The sequence below is a fragment of the Macadamia integrifolia genome, chromosome 8 (assembly GCF_013358625.1).
Source record: "Macadamia integrifolia cultivar HAES 741 chromosome 8, SCU_Mint_v3, whole genome shotgun sequence".
Lineage (NCBI taxonomy): Eukaryota > Viridiplantae > Streptophyta > Magnoliopsida > Proteales > Proteaceae > Macadamia > Macadamia integrifolia.
In genome coordinates this window covers 24,437,881-24,458,433 of record NC_056564.1, presented here as the reverse complement: position 1 = coordinate 24,458,433, position 20,553 = coordinate 24,437,881, and the positions used below count along the sequence as shown (strand labels likewise).

The window sequence follows — 20,553 nt, the reverse complement described above, 5'->3', positions numbered from 1 at the left end:
TCTACAACTACTTGCACAATATCACTTTTTCATTTGAACATTTGCACCAAGGCCACAAACTCCCACTGAACCACCTAGGCACCTATGCGACAATGCCATGGACAGCAGTGAGAAAGAAATAAGTAGGGAAGCTAGCCTCAAGTGGAGTTAAATTACCTCTGGATAAGTAGCATTAACTTCCTCTCTGTCCTGTCCATCCTTAACAAAACCCATTTTCTTGGTTGGATTTTTTTTTTTTTTTTTTTTTGGGGGTGGAGGGTGGGGGTTGGGGGGGAGTAAGGAAGAGGCCTTCTTGCAACCAAGCGATCTAACTAAGGGCCCGTTTGATAACGTTTTTGCAGTTTCTGTTTCAAGAAACGGCAGAAACATAAATTTCCGTTTCTAGAAACAAAAACGGAATTGAAGGTGTTTGATAAATCATGTTTCTGGAAGTAGTAACCAGCGAAAGAATGGCCACGAGTCGTTTATAGAAGCGGCGAAACAAATAGAACTTGTTTCGCCTGGGTGGTTTCTTGAATCATAAATAGGTAGAAATTTCAATTTCTATTTCTGAAAACAAGTGAAACGAAACAGTTTTATCAAATGTTTTTTGTTCCGTTTCACCAGAAACGGCAGAAACGCGTTTCTTGAAACGTTATCAAACGGGCCCTAAATCCTCCGACTTCCAATCTCATCCAACTAGTAGATAATGCTCTTAAACATGTCTATTCGAAGACATGATAACATTTTAACAGAGAACAATGTCTCTCAAGTATTTGAGTTGCCAATGAGAGCCAGCACAAAAGAGCTAGGGTAACATCCAAAAGATGTAAGTAATAGATGCGAGGACAACCATGGATGTTTCAAAACACACTCAAAGCCACTTCTTATAGCCCTATTAGTTAGAACCCCAGAAGCGTGTGCCACAATAATATTAAAAAAAGATAGAATCTCATAGGTGAAGACCCCTATAGCTTTCGAAGAGCTTCTGTCATTCACTATTCAAAAGGATAGAAGCCAGCAAAAGGAGTAGCAAAACATTGACTTCCCCTATTACACAAATAAACAAATGCTCTTTCTATGAAAATTTTATGAACCAAATCCAGTATACCATTTCTAACTGTCAAGTCCATTCATTCATATGCAACAATAATTCTATCAGGGGGCTGTCAAAATCACCTCAGATATATCAACTTCATAAATGATACACCTTATCAATTAAACTTGATTGCATGTACCCAAATAAAGTAGTACTGTATTTGAGTAATCAAAACAGTACCAAGACAAGATCAAAATACAGTGAAAAATCAAGATTGAGGAGAAATCAAAGAGAACAAAATCCAGAGGTCTGATGGAGCAATACTCAAATCCAGTTCAACAAATAATGAACTACTGAAAATCTGAGATTGATCTGATGGTTAGATCAGAAAATAGAGCCAATCCTAGTGACACTTGGAAAAGGGTATAACAGCAACTTCATACCAACATAGAAATCAGTGAACAGAAATATGTTGAACATTTAGTTCTGATCACAAAGACAAAGTATAAATCTCGGTAAAAACATATCACTGAAACCAGAAAATCGATTTACAAGACTGAAGACAGAATTCAATCTTAAGCAATAAGGGTAGAATAGGAAATCTAAGGCACCGTTTGACAACATTCCGTTTATGCTGTTTTTGCATTTTCTTATTACCAGAAACAGAAAAACAACCTAAAAAGCGTTTGATAAAGTTGTTCCGTTTCACCCGTTTCTAGAAACATAAATCAAAATTTATGTCTATTTACAATTCTAGAAACGACTTTGACGAAATTCTATAAACGAATTTGAGAGAAAAAAAAGACTGTTGTGCCCAATAAATCTCTCAACTATTTAAACCTAAAAAAGAGGCAACTGAACCCTTTCTCCTTTTGGGCATCCAATGATTTTGGTGTTTTAGTGGCATTATGTCTGCAAAAAACCGTTTCGAGAAACAGGTTTATTAAACACCAAAAAATCCGTTTTTGTTTCTGAAAATGTGAAAAGCCGTTTCTACTATTTCTAGACACAAAAACAGCAGAAACGTTGTCAAACGGTGCCTAAATAATTCCAGACCAGCAGGTCAGAATTGCACCAAACTGGAATCGAGTTCGTCACAAGAGTTAATGAACATTAGGTCAAAATATAAAGGTATTCTAATGGCTGGATCTCTCTAACCAGAATTCATACAAAAAAAACCTTGGTATGAATTCCAACTAGAACAAGAATTTACTAGAAGATGAATTGCAGAAAATTAACTAGAACTTGAACTGACTTGTTAATGGATGAAGGAGATGATGGAATACCGAGAACAAAAAAAAAAATAACACTAAGGCTTCACAACACAAGGTGGTTAGATTGGATCAAACACCAGCCTACCTTGATCGCACACAAGGGGCTCCTTGATCAAACACGAGATCTTCAAATATGAATAGACAAGCAAAAGTTGAAATTTCTTTACTAAACGTGTACAATGATAGGCCCTTGATGCAGATAAGCCACTTAATGGGCTTATTTTATTGCAAATAAGCCTTGGGTTGGGTTATGTATGTGTTGGGCCTTTGATTCCATGGGTTTTCTTTGTAATGGGACACTTTAATGGACCTAAAATATGGGTAGAAAGTAGGAAAACGGGATTTAATTCATTAGTTTAGTTAAGAGTCCTGTTTTGAGTCTATTTCCTTTGTTATATCAGTTTGAATCAGTTTAGGTTTCCCTATTAGTGAATGACTAGTTAATTACCTACTCTATATTGGAGTTCTAGTCCTACTCTATGTTGGAGTTATAGTCCTAGTCCTCTAATATGTCCAAATCCTGCTAGGAGTGTCTAGTCCTATTTGGAAACTAGCTCCTAGTTATGATAGGATTGCTATTTTGCCTTGTTTAAATAGAGGAGTCTATGTACTCATAATTTCACATTTGAATAAAGAAAGTTTGCAATCAATTGCTTAGAGCAGCTGGGATAGCTGTGGGTGAGAAGCCCACGCTGAGATAGCCACTCCTCTCCCACTTTTCCCTTACTTCTTTGCTTTTAGCATTCATTTCTTTTCTTTGTTTACTGTTATTGTCATCAGCCTTCAAGAAGAACCAAATCAGTCCAAAACTGCAAGAGATCAGCCAAAGAGTTCCTGTTCTTGAAGCCAATCTACCTCCATTGGAGCCCTACAAACCTAGCTGCACCTCTCTCTCTCCAACTCTATAGCATGTCTTTCTCTCTCCTCTCGGGTTGGGTTTTGGCTGATTTTGCTCCTGTATTGGTATTGTATCCTTGGGGTTTTATTTGATGGTATTCTTTCTTTATTTCCTAGTCCTATTTGTATTATTAGGGGTGTATAAATTGTGGGTCTTAGCTTCTTGTAATCTACTACTGCATTAAGTGATATCAAAGCCTAACCAAAGATGGTTCTAAAAGTTCCTTACTTTGCTGAACAAAGAGATATATGCAAAGTCGTTGATGGGATAGATTCTCTAGAAGAGTATTTTGATTACTATAACTTGAGTCACTTGACAGACACAAAAGCTTCGATTTGTTTGCTTTCGGCTGATTGGTTGTGCTAGAGAATGGTGGAGAGTCCATGAAAAGCAACTCCAAGTTCGACGACATGAGCCTAGGACTGGGGAAGAGATGAAATACGAGTTGGCAACCCAATACCTCCCTGCATAAGTCCAAAGATATCTCTTTCATCAGCAAGATTCACATCAGAATATATCTACAAGTCTCCAAAAGGCACCCATAGGTGACAAGAATCCAAAACAATTGGTAGACCACTTGGCCACTATGTTGCAACAAATTGAAAAGGAGCAACATGAGAGGACACCTCCAACCAGTGAACCAGAGTAAGAAGTTTAGTGTTGAAGAAATTCCAACAATTACTATTGTTAAGGAAGAGCCAGTCAACGAACATTAGGATAGCCTAGTGGTGGTAGCTTCGGCTTGTGGAGCCGGCACCCAGGGAAGGAGGTCATGGGATCGAACCCTGTCATACTCATTGTGTGAGGGTGTGTGTTTTCTTATTTATTCTATACCCACCTGTGGGTTGCCCAGATGGTTAGGGTGAACTGGGGATTGTGTGGATTAGGCGCATGGTCTTAGGTTCGATTCTCCATCTGTGCATCTACGATTTAAGTGGAAATCATGGTGATGGGTTGCTGTGCTAGTCTCCCCGAGGATTAGTCGAGGTGCACGTAAGCTGGCCCGGACACCTTGGTTAACAAAAAAAAAAAGGAAAAGCCAGTCATTGATGTTCCCATCAATGAGACTAATGTGGAAGAATTCGAAAGCAATAAGGTTGCCACAATGGACAATGAGGTTGAGACTAAGGAACTTGACACTGCAACAGCTGTGATGACTTTGAACAGCCAAGAGAAAGGTCCTAAGGAGCTTGAGATTGAAATTGTGGAGGTCAAGAACACAGTGGGTGAAGGTGTACATGTGGACGACCCTATGGATACATCTGAAGACCTTGAGATTGAGCATGTGGAGTTCATCATCACATTAAAGTATCTTGAAAATTGAGCTCCTCACATTCTAGACTACATCTTTATTATTAAAGAGCTACCTGAATTTTTCTACGGCTTGAAGAGGGACGTGCACTATGATATAATCACCCTCACACTTTATAAAATTCAAGGATGAATTTTTTCTAAGAAAGGGAGAATTTATGCAGATAAGTCACTTAATGGGCTTATTTTATTACAAATAAGCCTTAGGTTGGGTTATGTATGTGTTAGGCCTTTGATCCCATGGGTTTTCTTTGTAATGGGCCTAAAATATGGGTAGAAAATAGAAAAACGGGATTTAATTCATTAATTCATTAGTTTAGTTAAAGACCTATTTTGAGTCTATTTCCTTTGTAATTTCAGTTTGAGTCAGTTTAGGTTTCCCTATTAGTGAATGACTAGTTAGTTACCTACTACATGTTGGAGTTCTAGTCCTACTCCTATTATGAGTCCAAGTCCTGCTAAGAGTGTCTAGTCCTATTTGGAAACTAGCTCCTAGCTATGATAGGATTGCTATTCTGCCCTCTTTAAATAGAGTAGCCTATGTACTCATAATTTCATATTTAAATAAAGAAAATTTGCAATCAATTTCTTAGAGCAACTGGGATAGCTACAGGTGAGAAGCCCAGGCTGAGATAGCTACTCCTCTCCCACTTTTCCCTTATTTCTTCTTTGCTTTCAGCCTTTCAGCATTCAATTTTTTTTCTTTGTTTACTGTTATTGTCATCAGCCTTCAAGAAGAACCAAATCTGTCCAGAACTGCAAGAGTCACAATCGATCAGCCAAAGAGTTCCTGTTCTTGAAGCCAATGTACCTCCATTGGAGCCCTACAGACCTGGCCGCACCTCTCTCTCTCTCCAGCTCTATAGTAGGTCTTTCTCTCTCCTATCAGGTTGGGTATTGGGTTGGTTTTGCTCCTGTATTGGTATTGTATCCTTGGGGGTTTATTTGATGGTCTTATTTCTTTGTTTCCTGGTCCTATTGTATTGTTTGGGGTTTGTAAATTGTAGGGGTTAGCTTCTTGTAATCTACTCCTGCATTAGCCCCCTTACAAACTTATGCAAATACTCAAAAATAGACTCAAAACACGTAAAAGAAAGGACTAACCCAATCCCTAGCCGATAAGGCAACCTAAACTGAATAAGAAATTGAAAAAATAAAGGAAACTAACTCAACATTATCAAGTTTTAAGTCCTAACATGCCTATAATTTAAGTTTGATGAGTACTCATGACAATGAAATAAATATTTAAACACAACTTAAACTGAACCAACATTGAACCGGTTCAATTGAACAAACCCAAAACAACTTAAAAATAAACTCAGTACAAGAAATTAAGCCCAAATAAAGAAATCCCAGATGCAGTCTTAATACCCACAATTTAGGCCTATAAAAGTGGCCTATTACATTGAAAACTCCATGGACCAAAGGCCCAACATGAATACAACCCCACCCTCAACTTATTCCTAAGCAAACAAGTCCCTTTGGGTGATGTCTCTGCATCACCAAAACTTTAAGGTCTAGTTATAAAGTTGATGCCCCAGATCATTCTTAGACAATAAAAGCTTAAGTTAATACTGTTCATCAGAGAACCAAGTCATAAACCCAGAACCACTCAAAAAATGCTTTTCACCCAAGAATAAGATTTGCCAAACAGCAACTTCAGGCATCCATACAACAACAACAAACTCAGTCTTATCCCAACTTTAGGCATCCATAGAGATCTATTAATACTTCGTATTCAACTTCCATCAGTAGTTTTTAAAAAGATAGTGATATCATCGTCCCACAAGGAGACGAAGTTTTCATCCATCCGGTGCCAAAAAGCAACACATTATAGTGAAGAAACAAAGAATACAAAGCATGTGACCTGATTTTCAAAGCATACTTTCATCAATTCAAACATGTTGATGGAAACTTCATCCTCTGAAGAGAGAGAGTATAATTCTATTTTTTTTAAATTGCTAAAGATTTATTCAAATCACAAGTAATCAAAAGAAGAAGAATGAGATCAACATGTGAAAAAACATACTAACCTCATCTAAATCCTCAAAAGTGTCATGACCTATTTTTAAGGTTTTCCCCAGACGAAGCAAGCTTGTGATATCCTTGTGTTCTTTCCCACCTTCAACTATATCTTTATGAGCATAAACTCCGTCATATATCTTCAACGTTAAAGTAAGAAAAGATGGCCCTCTAGAACTGGGACGGATAATAGCTTCACCAACATCCTTGTCGGAAAGGAACTGTTGAACCAAATATAGAGGAACAAAACTCAGAACTCAGCTGAGTAAATTGATAAACAATGAGTACAAAGAAAGTAATGGCAAAAACAAATTCTAGTTGTTAATGACAACAGACCTCCATGGCCTCATCGGCAGTAATATTCTGGAAACGGGGATGAACAATCATTCTCGGCTTGAAATGCTTCTTTGCTAACTCCTCCTTACGAGCTTTCTCCTGCTCACTCTGTAAACTGCTTGGGTCTTCCCGGTAGTAGGGATCACGGCTACGAGAACTTTGATATGAATTACTTCTTAACTCCCTCTCTTTGCAAGTCAGAAACACCTGGTACTTGTGCTTTTGAATACTTCTAATCTTGCAAGTTAGTATTTCTCCCTCATTCAGATGCTCAGTTAGATTAACAATTGGATCATCTGAAAAGTCCTCCCTATGAAGCATCCCACTCAAACCAGATTCAAGCACACAGAATGCGCGTTGTGCTTGTACCCTGCTAACCGTTGCCTGCACAAGACGGCCCTCAGCAAGGGTTTCCTCAGTTTCACCAGAAATAATATAGAATTCCTCATCCTGACTAGGTTCTTGGTAAGGATTGCGCCAGTCTTGGAACCCATGCAACAGTTCCATCTTTATATCATTTAGAGTTTGGAGCTTATCAGTTAATTCCTTGGATGTAGCATATTCCTCAAGATCAAGGGTTTTCAGCACCTTTGGGTTCTCTCTGACATGCTCAATCGCCATTTCCTGCACATCCTCATCTAAATCATTCGATTCATCATCTACTTCCACCTCATGTTTATAAACCTCCTTTGCCATTTCTGTTGCAATTTCATACGACTCCGGATGAATTCTCGTATCATCCAACAGATGTATAATGTGGCTGCTATTACTCGCAAGCCCACTCCGATGCACACGTAAAAACCCAACAGCATTGATGAATACCTTCTTTTTAAGCCCATTAAGAGTCAACTCTTTTCGACTGAAAATTGCACCAGCTCTTACTAATGCCCTCTGCAATGAAGCTGCTTTTCTAGGTCCTAAACCTGCAACAAATTGCAAAGGAGCAAAGAGCCACTCATGGCTAACTGCTAAATTGATGTCAATGCCTACCTGGTTGGTGGCATCAACCATCACCTGTTCAACCATCATATACTTCTCATCAGGAGTCAAGAAGTGCTCTAAAGGGCTGAGCTTCCACGATAAAATCTCCCTTGCTGGTCCACATAGAGTACCAACCATGGCCAAAGGATTTTGGAGGTAACGCCCAAGAGCTGCAGCACGTTTAACAATGCCTGCTAACAATTACGAACAGAACGTATTTGTTATTTGTTGCAACAGATCATCCAAGACAAACCAGTATGTGAAAATTGTACTCACCCGGTTGACCAGGTAGCTGATCTGAAGAAACCCGTGAGTTTTCATAAAGACGAGGAAGAGATTCATCTGCATAAACAACAACTAAATTGTCCATCTCTTGACCAACATCTCTGGGATATTCCTCCACCATCTTAAAGATAATCTGTAGGGAGGGGGGATCCAACATGGAAGACAGGTCAGTAATACAAAAAAATAAAGATGGGGAAAAGGACCAAACATATATATATGCATCATTAGAGAAATCACCGGAAATGTTCTCCTCTTTGTTTAACATGACATGTAATTTGAGATCTCCGGATTGTTTGCCTTTTAGAATGATCTCTTTGTTTATCATGACAAATAGTTGGAATTTTTTGGATTGTTTGCTTTCTTAAGATGATCTCCTCTTTGTTTACCATAATAGTTGGAGTTATTTGTATTATTTAAATGTTTGCTTTAGGATGTTCTCCTCATGGCGAGTAATTTGGGACATCGTGTTTTTTCTTTATCTCCTCTTTATTATTAATATTTTTTATTTTTTAGTTATTTCATATTTTGTAGGGTCAAGGTTAGGATAAACCCGGCCCTTGATGACAAACCAAGGTTGGTTAATCAGGGTCATCCCAGCCCGGGTATGGGCTGGGCTGAACCTTGAAGGGTTGGGCCTGAGTTGAAGTTTTGCGGCTCTGAGTCAGGGTCAAGGCGGGTTTGGGCCTAGTTAAGGGAACTGAGGGTTGGGATAGGGTTTTAAGAAACCCAGCCCTGTTGTACCCCTAGTACAATCCAAGACTTTTAACATCTAAACAAGAATAGGTCTATGCATGCATCCCATAACAAAAGACCATGCCCATATTAATAGAGAGGCAATGATCTCAACCAGTCAATGCTACCATGAAAAACATGATATATCATAAAATCACATCCTACGAAAAAAAGAAAAAGAATGAAGCCTTCAAGGTAATGCTGGATGCTCTCAGCAAATAAGGAGTTGTTGTAAACTTGTAACTCTGAGAATCAAGGGAAGAAATCCCTGAGATGCTCATAGTTGCAAGGGAGAGGAAGCAATCACACAAAGAAGGGGGGAAAGGAAGCACACAGCCAAAGGCTGCCAGGCCACGCAGGCACACACTCAAACCAATTCTTAATCCATTCTTCAATTCTAATTTGTCTAACGGTTACAACCAATTTAAGGGGAAAATAGAAGACATAAAAAATAGAAACTCAACTGAAATGAGAAACTACCCTAAGGAAGGAAACAAATTGCAAACTAACTCTCTAAATCCAGCATGAACCTAACTTTCTAAAATAAAGTGAATAAAATAAAATCAAAGACAATCTTCCTAAATAAAGCAAATTCCTAAAATCCTACTAGACCCAAAAATAATATGGATCTGGTTCACCTATATCAAAAAATCCAGATGGGTATGGATCAGTCCATGGGTGTGCATCTGCATCAAATTCAGGATACAAGAAGAAAGGACAACAGAATTTTTTTGGGAAAACTACAAGATTACTCAACATTGGCTTTTAGTTTACCAAATTACCCAACTCAATCTTTCATTTAACCATAGTTCTAAATCTCAGTCAAAACTTGAAATTCCCCAGTTTTGAGCAGTGTGGAAACGAAATCATGGGTCGAATTGAAAATATAACTGGCTTTGACCAGTTTCGACAATACTCCCACATTTCAGTAGTTTCAATCAGTTTTGACCAGCCCATGAAAAGTTGACTTTTGCCCCCAAAAGTACCTGGTTTTGACCCATATCTCAGTTTCGAGCTGGGTCAAAACCTGCCTCAAGATTGAAATTCTTATCCTTGGATTTAACTAAATTACCCAAATTAAAGATTGGTATTTTAAACAACTACTGCCTAGCACAGTTGGTGAGGTTGTGGTGTGCTAAAACCCACTCTAAGAGATCTCGAGTTCGAGTCACCTGGCTGCGACCTTCCCCCTCTCCCTCCCCATCCCCCCAACTTCTATAGTGTACCCATCAAAAAAAAAGATGGGTATTTCAAAACTACCCAAAATTGTGTCCCTCCCTCACCCACCTACCCTTTTTGACATTTTGTCCCCATCTTCCCTCCATCTTCCAAATAGCAGGTCACCCCGTAACCAACACCAACGCACCAACGATGTTGGTCCATGCACTATCCAAGTGTCCCTACAACACACCTCCGCCATGTCTCCAACTTTTCCTTCAGCCCATCTCTCTCTGCAACCAGCATATCGTATTGCCGCTTTAATTTGCCCCATCTCTTAGTCCACAATAGGTGATCATCAGTGTAACTCTTTAGTACCACCCAACACCAGCACATTTTTGTGATCATGAGTAGTAATTTTTAGGGGAAAATGGGATGGGATTGATTGGGATCAATCTTATGCGGAAAAAGAAGCGCTATTGAAGAGAGGATTAATTTCCAATGGGCAGGGAAGTCACTTACACAGTTATTTTGAAGCTATTTATCAGCCAGTCTCATGATTAACACGGATGTCAAAACTTATTATTCACTCCAGACCCAAGTCAACAACTAAAAACCTATCTGATTAAACTCATTAAAGTACTAAACATCATTTTTTAGTGGGAAGAGAAAATAAAAATTGCACATTTTGTAGAACAAGGAGAATCATCAACAGGCTCAAAGTCGATATAGCAGAGCTCACCTCCAGGAAAACCGATCTCTCTTTCAATAATCTGAATTTTCACCAACAACCGATGCTTCCCGTACAAATCGGGATTCTAGGGGGCGATCTAGGGGGCGACTTAGGACAAGGCAATGGCAGAGATGGAACAGAAAAAGTACAAGGAGCAGCCATTGATGGAATTTCAGATAAGCTTGCCGGTGAGAACTACCAATATATCAAACCTGGCAACAAGAGAGACAGGAGAATAGGGGGTGGAAATAATGAGCTGGGGAAATTAGGGTTTAGGGAAGGAATGCAACACCAAATGCAGAAAAATTAGTGCAACTTCTAAAAAATAATGGCTCCAAGCTCTGAAACGGCAACAGAAACATATGAATGCATTCTCTCAAATGTCTAATGTCATTGTCATCGTGGCTTCATGGGGGGAAGAAACCTTGTGATCTGTATCTCTGACCCCTCAAATAGTTCAGGTGAAGAGAAGATTGATGTAGCATATCAAGGACCCAGAAATTAGGGTCCTCTTCAGCCTTGAAGAAGACATGAATGAGGGCTTTCTATGGAGAGGAGGAAGAAGCCGGGTGGGGTCTGGTCGGGAGAGCGATGAGGCATATGAGACATTGGTGATGATTACTGTGATGCGGCCAGTGTGATGAAGGTGAATATCTCGAAAAAGCACGTTCCTCAGGAGTCAGCCATGATCTTCAGGGTTCATCGTCTCTGCGGAGGACAGGAGGAAAGAGTGAGGAAGAAGAGGCGCTCGGCTATCTTTCTTTCTAATTGGTTGAGGTGGTGTACCGCTGCTAGCCTTTTGGCGGTGGTTTTCCTTTTTTACTTCGTGAGGATTAAGATGCTTGAAGAAATGAGTATACAGTGGAGGTAGTGATCGATGAGAGAAGAAGTGGAAAATGTATGTTGGTGAGCATGAGGTACAATTTTGGGAATTTTTTTAATACCCAAACTCAATTTGGTGTAGTTTTGTTAACACAAACAATGGGTGGCTAATTTTGTAAACCAAAACCAATTTTAGGTAATCCCGTAATTGCTTCAATTTTTTTTCCTTTGGGCTAAGCAACAGCAAAGATTTTATTCGTACAAGGATGAAAATACAATGATGAAATGTAAGGAGTAGAGCATCAAAAAATAACTTTTTTTTTTTTGGGGGGGTGGGGTGGGTGGGTGGGTGGAGAAGGAGATGAGGCCATAAATAGAATATTAGTTTCATGTTTTGATTAAAGATTCTCTGTGCTTATAAACCCACTCTATTTCAACCTCCACAATTGTGAAAAATCAACTTCTAAATGGAATTAATAATAGTTTTTGAAAAAAAAAATCAAAAACAGGAAATCAGTGTTAACAATATAGAAGATAGAGAGAGAGGAAGAATATAGATAAGAGACTAGAGAAAAAGTGCCGCAAGCTAGAGGAGAGTAGTTGCTCACGGTTGGACTGAACACTCCAACCGTGGGCTACAGATATATATGTAAAGAAATAATTTCAGGGACAGCAACACCCCTGACATTACAACTAATACAGATAAGGCCTTAACTAAATAGGAACACCCAAAATACCCCCTGCGGTTATACTAAACAGAATAAATACAAACTTTAACAGTTTCCCAGTGCACCATTAAGGAGCAGACTTTTGTCCCATTTGAGAAGAGAGGCAAATTTTATCTGGAGGCATCTTTTTTGGCAATAGTTTGGGCCCAAGAAAAGACAAGAATTCCAAGCTATGTCAGGATCAGTTCCTTTCTACTTTGTACATTATTGGCATGATCACAATCAGTGATCCACAATGGAGCTTCTACATTTACCTAATCAGAAGAATAAATGGTTTACTTGCGGCATTGGCAAGATTTCATCTATCCTCCATGATTGCTACAAAAAAAACAGACAGCCACTTTGTTAATCTACATTAAAATTTAGTTGTAATAGCTTTTCTGATGGAGATTTCAAGGCCATCAGATTATGATGTATAAACTCCCAATATACAACACAGTGAACAGTAAACACAGTTCTACACAGTAGAAACACTTTGAGATCACTTCTACCCTTAGGATGTAATTGGTGTAGTTTTGAGAAGTTGTATTTGTACAGGAAATAAAATTATAAGGGAATCGATAAAACCTCCTGCATTCCTATTAACACAAATAAATCATGCCAACCCCAACCACATCAACAAAATTAGTTCAGTTATAAAGGAAAAAGATAAAAGTTTTTGACACATATGCATACCTCATAAATATCATCCTTCAGCCGTGTGCAGGACAAATTCACAGCTCCTAGGACCACCACTTGTGGTTGGTGGTCGGTCATGAACTTCAGGACACGTTGTTGGCCATTTTTCTTCCGTTGCTGATCATTAGCATTCTGAGATTTAATGCTGAGAGACCCCGTATATAACACATCCAGAACTTCACCCGATGAATCCAACATCACGAAGGTAGTTGATGGCTTACCAGGACCCCAACAGCACGCCATGACCCTTGGTGCAGCTTCATCATCAGCAGCAATATCACTTTCCTTCCGTTGATATGGTGCAACAGAGACCTTGTTCCACAAGTTCTTCCCATATTCCATAAGCAGCCAGTTTTTTGCTCTAGCAGTCAACAGTGAACGAGCTTCCTTCTCCATGGAAGGAAGAAGAAAATTGGAGAGCGCATCTTGCAAGATCAACTTGCGCTGCTCATTCCAAAGTTGAGCAGATTTACTGACACCATCACTGAGATACGAATCATTAGCCTCTCTTACTAACTTGTTTAGCTCATATGCTGGCAACTTAATAGTTACCACCAGGAGTTTTTCTTCTTCAGCCTTCTGGATTAAAAGCCACTGAGCATCCTCAAATTTCACCAGTGGCTTCTCGTGTAACCACTTTACTCCTGCAAATTGATGAAAAGGATCTATAGCCGCATTACCCGCAGGTGTAGGACTTGTGGAGACAACAGCTTTTGCCATATAAGTATTACGAACGTGTTTCCGGACACATGGCTCACAACAGATCTCCACTGCTGCCTGGAGAATGGATTTTTTTTTTTTTTGGTTGGGGGTGGGGGGGAAGAGTGCTTAAGCACATCAAGCATAGAAGATATTAACACAACACAGAAAAAGAATGTGAATGCATACCATGTGCCTGGCGCCTTTAAGCACAGCCTGAGGAGTTTCAAACATTGCACATGTGAAATTGGAAGCTATTTCCTCTGGAGTGTCTTTTGCATCATTGTCTATGTTGTCTCTCTACAATAAAGTGAAGCTTGAAGGTTTAAAATAATTGGCTAAAAAGGATTGCAGTTTAAAGTCAGAGCAAACTTAGAATAGTTCTTGTACTATATAATCAAGGCTTGCCGCTAATTTGAACAGTCTCTACAATAAATTAAGGCCGAATAATTTAATTTTGCTGTAAAGAACTGCCATTTACTAAAAACATACAAAAAACATTTAGAATGTTAAAGGCAATCCAGATTACTCAAAGGTCATAAGAGACCTTTCCCTCTTAGGGAAACAACATACTACTACTCCACAGTAAGGCACAAAGACTAAAGTCTAACTCAGTTAGTCTCTATAATCAGGTTAGGCTTGAATACTTAAGCTTTTGCAGAAAATTATTCAACTTAAACCCCACCCCCACCCCCACCCCCCAACAACAACAATGAAAATAAATAAAAATATAAAAAAAACACTAACCATTTTTTCTAAAGTCATATGCAATCCAATCTCCTCAGAGTTGTAACCGAACTTGCTGGCAACCTCCCAAAGACCAGCCTTACTACATACACTGTATAGGGATTTTCTCTTTGGCCTTTTAAATTGTCCTTCTTCTACGCCCACTTCGCCTGGAGGGAAATGCAGATTAAACTTTGAGTCAACATCATCAACCTCTCTTTCTGATTCAGCAGTCTTGAGAGAATTGGTAATTGACTCAAAGAGCTGCTGATTCAAAGACAGCCTTGTTTCATCATATATCCTACGAGTCTCCTCTTCATAGCGCTTGTTATAATACAACTGAAGAGCATTCTTCCGCTTCTGAAGAACTAGCCATTTCCGGTCTAAATCCTTGATGAGCCACAAGACCTGCAAGGAAACATTTCTGACCAATCATCATGAGGCTTCACACCTTAAAACCAAATAACGATGTTCTACTCAAGAATTCTCGTGCCCAGTATTCCCAAATGGCCAAATCCATGACAATATAAACTACCTTGTGCCACTTTATTCTAGGTTTCTTGTGTGCATTATCCCCCTCGCCACCTTCTGCCTCATCTTGCACTGGTCCTCCCAACAGAGTTGGGCAAGCCTCTTTCCGATACATAGCAATAAAAGGAATCTATAACACAAAAAACAGGAGGGCATAAGAATACCCAGGTAAGAATAAAAAAGACACTTTACAACGTAACAGGGTGAATACTTACATCATACTTCTGCACATGCAGCATCTCCAAAAACCTTACAATGTCTTCCTTCCTTATTCTTTTTATTATATCAAGGCCATCCTCATTACTTCCTTCAGTAAGCGTCTTCATCCCAGGTAAGGATACCATATTGGTAAGAAGCTGGTTGTGTATCCAACTGCTCGCTTCTTCTATACTCAGCCCATCAGTTGGAGGTGGCCCAGTGCTTTCCTCAGATAACTATTAAAGGTTCAAAGGGGCAAAAACAGTTTAGTTATAAGGTACTGAAAAATACAGCCTGAGTTAAAACAAATATCACCAGTAAGTTATACCTGTATTCTCTCTGGCACATCAATTTCTCTTATCTGATTATCCTTCTCAGTCATGTACTTCTCTGTAAGGACGAATGGTTCAAATTCATCCTCCAACCGTTTTTCCTTCCATTCACCAACTTCATCAAGCCTACTACCCTTCTCAAGACTTCTCTTGCGACGATCCAAGAGGTCTTCAACATCACCAAATATATCATGAGCTTCCTGCAGTGCAGCTGATGAAACTCCAGGAGCCTGCCTCAGCTTCTTTCTTTTTGGCTTCTTACGTCTAGAAAGACAGTTGACCAGAAAATAAATACTTACACAAGGGAAAGAACAACCAGAAACAGAATGGAAATAAATCGCATGGTAAGATATACCTCACAGGAGCTCCATTTTCATCAAATTCTTCTTCCTCATGCACAATAAAATCTGCCATTTCATCCTCATCACCCATATCCCCATCATCATCTTCTTCCTCTGGTGGTTCTTCCTCTTCAGCGATATCCTCAAGAGGTGCTCCTATTAATGTAACTCTTCCAGATCGATAAGAATAAATAAAACCTTTAAAAGAGAGAGAGAGATAGAGAGTTGAAGCTACATGCCTTCATCATCCCCAAATAAGCTGCGCTTAAGCTTTTCCTCTGCAGTTCGCCCACTCCGACCAGTTTCATCAAGTGCTTCCTCGTCAGAAAATCCAAATCGCTCTTCCTGTTCACTGTCTCTACCAGCCTTTTTTAAACGCTTAAACTTTTTGCTACCCTGCCAATATTTCAAGCAACAACTTTAAAATGTGAGCAACAAAACACACATAGAACTTCCTGAAATAAATCCCAACCCTTCCCCCCCCCCCCCACCAAAAAATAAACAAATAGCACACATAAAGAGCAGATAAAGAGCATGACTCACAGGTTTCAGGCGCTGGAAACCCGGAGCATTGTTGTCCTGAAGCAATTCATAGTCATCTTCATCAAGAACATAATTCTTCTCTGATTCTCTGAAGTTACAAATTAACAGTAAGCAGTGAACAAGAATCTGCACTGAAAAATAGCAATGACACCCAAAAAAATAAACATAAAAGAGGCGCAAGCAATACCTCTTTTTCCTCTTCTTCTTCTTTTGCCTCTCTTTATCACTGTCTTCCCTTTCTTCTTCTTCCTCTTCCTGTTCTTCCTCTTCATCCACATCATCTACGATAAACCCATCCTTCTCATATTCATCCTGCCCCTCTTCTGCTGAACAGAAAGAATTTAAGTTCACTATCATGCCCCTCAGGAAGGACAACAATCCCCACCCCCACCACCACCAAAAAAAAAAACCCTACTCCCATTGAAAATTACACGTAGTTACATCTCCACCCTAAAATCTAAAAACCTAACCAGCTTTCCCAGCGCACACAACAAGAAAAGAAGGAAAGAGAAGCAAGCACATGAACGCCATTGAAGAGCATTGGAGGTTTGGAGCCATTACAAGCAAGGAAAGGGGGTTGGGGGGGGAGGGAAGAGGAAGAAGAACAGTAACGAAAATCAAATAAATGTATAATGAATCAGAAGAGCATTACATAACGCGAAAAATCAAACCCAATAGAAAACAACTCAAAATAGAGCAGAGAAAATCAGAAACAGAACTGCACAAACCAATGGAAGCAAAGTGTTATGTCAAAATCCAGCAATAGAGCAAAGAAAAATCCTCTAATCAATTCCAACAAACCCTAGAAACCCAGATCATCCGCCCCAACCTCAAGAAACAACAAAAGAACTTCGTAAGCTTTGGAAGGGAGGAATGATAGTGACGAGAACCATTACCATCATCATCTTCGTCTTCGTCTTCGTTCCTCTCCTCAACGTCTGCTTCTTCAGCATCACCTTCTGCATCAACTTCTTCAACTTCCCTCTCTTCTTCCTCCTCTGCAACATCATCTGCAAAAAAACCCAATTGACCGGATTCAAAAAAAAGGGGAGGTAAACAGATTACCATAGAGATGGGAATGAAATCAACTCCAACGCTTCACCTTCATCGTCAGAGACTACAGTTCTTCCCCCCATGTTTCAACTCAGAGAAAATTTAGGGCCAAAACCTTAATTCAAACTATCAAGCATGAATGCAATCGAAGCAAAACTATATGAGAGAAACCGAAACCCTAGCTTTCTTGAGATCAAGAAGCGACTGCTGCATAGATCGAGAGAGAGCGAAGACGAGTATGGCGGTTACGTGGAGAAGAAGAATATTGTCCAGTTCCATCCAATTCCCCTCTCTCTCTCTCTCTCTCACTTTCTCTGGTTTTTTTTTTTTTTTTTTTTTTTTTCTGTGTGCTGTGGTTGGCTAAAATCCGCTTGAATAAGAATGCATGCCCGTTAAAAGGGTATCTATTTGCTGCTTTGGATGATGGAAATTATTTAAGATTCCGATCTAACGGTTTTTCGCAGTTATTGGTTACTTTTTTGTTATTTAATTCTTTTTTATTTTAGGGTAAATTATGTAACTCTAGTGGCGGTTTATCGGATTATGGTTCCGATTCACTCAAATGTTGTGTTGTGCTGAGGGAAAATGGTATGATCGGAGCTAGGTTCTAGTCAAGTGTCTCAAAGATTCCATATGTTCTGGTTGAAGACGACCGGTTTTAAACACCATCAAAATTGAATCTTTACTCACTGTCAATAAATCTGAGCCACTGTTTTTTTTTTTTCATTTTTCCTTTTTTAGTCAAAAATCTGAGCATGAATGGCGGAGAGGTGAGGATTATTTATGTTACTATAGATCTGCATAGTGTGAAAATCATTTACAATTGTTGCATCAATGTAGTGAGTATCAGGTCGGATGGTTGAGAGCATTTTCAGGTGCATGTCCATATGCTCTCAGTCTTCCGATGCTCGCTATACCTCATCGTTCGCTGTAGAAGATGTGGACTCCTAGGTTATAATGGTCCCCCAATGATCCATAGAGATATGAATCGAAAAGGAATTGGGATCCTCTTTAACTATTCTCCAACTTCTTGCATGCATGTGTAGGATTGTGTGCTGACCACATGAGATTGTATGCACCTAATTGTTGGGCTTTTTGCATATGAAAAGTTAGAGAAAGGTTGGAGAGAAAATCGTTAGAGATGATCAAAATCCGTTGGAAAGTCATTCCATATCTTATGTTGAAGGCCTTAGAAAAATGATATATTTGTCTTAAAGAAGGCTCTAGCGAGCCTACGAATAGTTACTTTTATGATTAAAAAAAAAAAAAGGGAACAAAGAAGATACTTACCTTTTAACAGTTGGGCTACAAAGTATCAGAATTATGAATATTGTGCAACCTTGTCAAGCAAGTAAGTCAATATTAAAATATTGAAGCTCATGAAATCCTTAAGCCCCCAATTTCTTTTTCTAAGACAAATGGAGGTTCTATTTTCACTGACAAACACCCTTATATTTGTTATCTTTCTACCATAAGTGCTAAATGAATTTATAACAGCATCCAAAACATTATCCCAACTTAATGAGGTCGGTCACACGGAGATTCCAAACAAGGATTCCAAGAAGTGGTGAATGAGTTAATTAAGGTCATAAACCATGATGGGTATGACATGTGCTGGAATGATAGTTGCAACACCCGCTTGATGAAAACTTTCTTACTAGCAGCAGAAAGGAGCAAGTCCTTCCACCCTACAAGTTTGGATTGCACATGCTCTACAATTCTACCAAAGAGCGTACCAAATTTAGTTGGTAGACTAAGGTATTTCCCATGGTTTTTCAACAACAAAGAAATTTGTCAATAAAGAGACATCATGCTTTTATAGCAACAGGGGTACTAAGGCTAAATAAAATACTATACTTAAAGTCTATCTATGGTTCTAAAACTACACATTAATTAGCAAGTAGAGATGTCAATGCCTAACACTCCAATTTTCCTGTTATAGAAAAGAGCATACAATCATCAACAAAGAGGAGGTGGGAGATAGGGAACAACCCTACTTGTTCAATGCTATATAGGTGCTTCTAACACTTAACGTGCAACAAATGATAGGGCAAAGCCTTTTGGCAAATAATAAGCAGGTACAAGCTAGGAGAATAGCCCTAATTAGGGGTGTCAATTCGTGGCCCGACCCGACCAAACCGATCGGGACCGACCGTTTATAGACCGACCCAGCCCGAACTGTTTATTAAATGTGTCGGGCTTGAGCCCGGCCCATTTATAAATGGTCGGTCTCAGTTTTGCTACTTGGACCGTCAAGCGCCCGACTAAGACCGACCGAATAACGCCCGACCGAGAGCGGTCTATTGTGCACCGACTTGGCCCGACCCTTTAATGATTGTAGAATACCTATTTTACCCCCCCCAAATTAAAGAATAAAAACTAAAAAGTAAAGACATGTTCACATTTTAAATAATGGTTATATTTGGTATCATTTATTGATTTATTTTCATTTTTTTGGGTTTGCATGAGTGGGCAGGAATATAAGTGCACATTTTAAAGAGGGCCCGTATAAAAATCGGTTAAAACCCGTTTAACATTAAATATGTTCGTAGCCCGATTAAGGCCCGACTAAAGCCCGATTAAAGTAACCCGATTATAACCCGAGGCCGACCGACCGAATATAAAGTGTACCATGCCCTCAATAACTAAGCCCGATTAGTTAAATAGGCGGACACGGTGTAGCCTTTGAAAGTCTTCAAGCCCGATTAAGCCCGACCAAAACCGGACCTGCCCGACCGGTTGACACCCCTAGCCCTAATAGTCCGGGATGAGGGAACCTAGCTGAAAATCAACTCTTTTACTTTCATGTAGTAGGAAATAGTTGTAACGCATTCCATAATCCATCCAATCCATAAATCTGTAATCAGCAAGTAGAGATGTCAATGCCTAACCCTCCAATTTTCCCGTTATAGAAAAGAGCATACAATCATCGACAAAGAGGAGGTGGGAGACGGGGAACAACCCTACTTGTTCAATGCTATATAGGTGCTTATAATACTTTACGTGCAACAAATGATAGGACAAAGCCTTTTGGCAAATAATAAGCAGGTACAAGCTAGGAGAATAGCTCTAATAGTCCGGGATGAGGGAACCTAGTTGAAAATCAACTCATGCACTTTGCTCTTCTGCCTCTAGCTCCTTCATCCTCCACGGC

The 20,553-nt window shown here is 39.4% G+C and overlaps 1 protein-coding gene across 2 annotated transcripts in view; it reads right to left on the bottom strand.

The window, feature by feature from the left end:
• The window catches only part of LOC122085854 (transcription elongation factor SPT6 homolog), a 30,661-nt gene extending 12,917 nt beyond the window's left edge, over window positions 1–17,744 (bottom strand). Inside the window, exons 1-15 of one of the 2 annotated variants that reach the window (XM_042654450.1) lie at window positions 17,449–17,744; window positions 17,243–17,356; window positions 16,534–16,672; window positions 16,347–16,434; window positions 16,043–16,199; window positions 15,818–15,959; window positions 15,459–15,726; window positions 15,148–15,366; window positions 14,937–15,062; window positions 14,423–14,809; window positions 13,865–13,975; window positions 12,974–13,753; window positions 8,117–8,258; window positions 6,860–8,031; window positions 6,535–6,744 (exon numbers count right to left, since the gene is read on the bottom strand). In XM_042654450.1, coding sequence (XP_042510384.1) covers window positions 6,535–6,744; window positions 6,860–8,031; window positions 8,117–8,258; window positions 12,974–13,753; window positions 13,865–13,975; window positions 14,423–14,809; window positions 14,937–15,062; window positions 15,148–15,366; window positions 15,459–15,726; window positions 15,818–15,959; window positions 16,043–16,199; window positions 16,347–16,434; window positions 16,534–16,672; window positions 17,243–17,356; window positions 17,449–17,482 — 4,089 coding nt within the window. In that variant the 5' untranslated portion in view covers window positions 17,483–17,744. The remainder of the gene's footprint in view (window positions 1–6,534; window positions 6,745–6,859; window positions 8,032–8,116; window positions 8,259–12,973; window positions 13,754–13,864; window positions 13,976–14,422; window positions 14,810–14,936; window positions 15,063–15,147; window positions 15,367–15,458; window positions 15,727–15,817; window positions 15,960–16,042; window positions 16,200–16,346; window positions 16,435–16,533; window positions 16,673–17,242; window positions 17,357–17,448) is intronic. The other variant, XM_042654451.1, reaches the window with a different exon arrangement.
• Window positions 17,745–20,553: the final 2,809 nt, after the last annotated feature.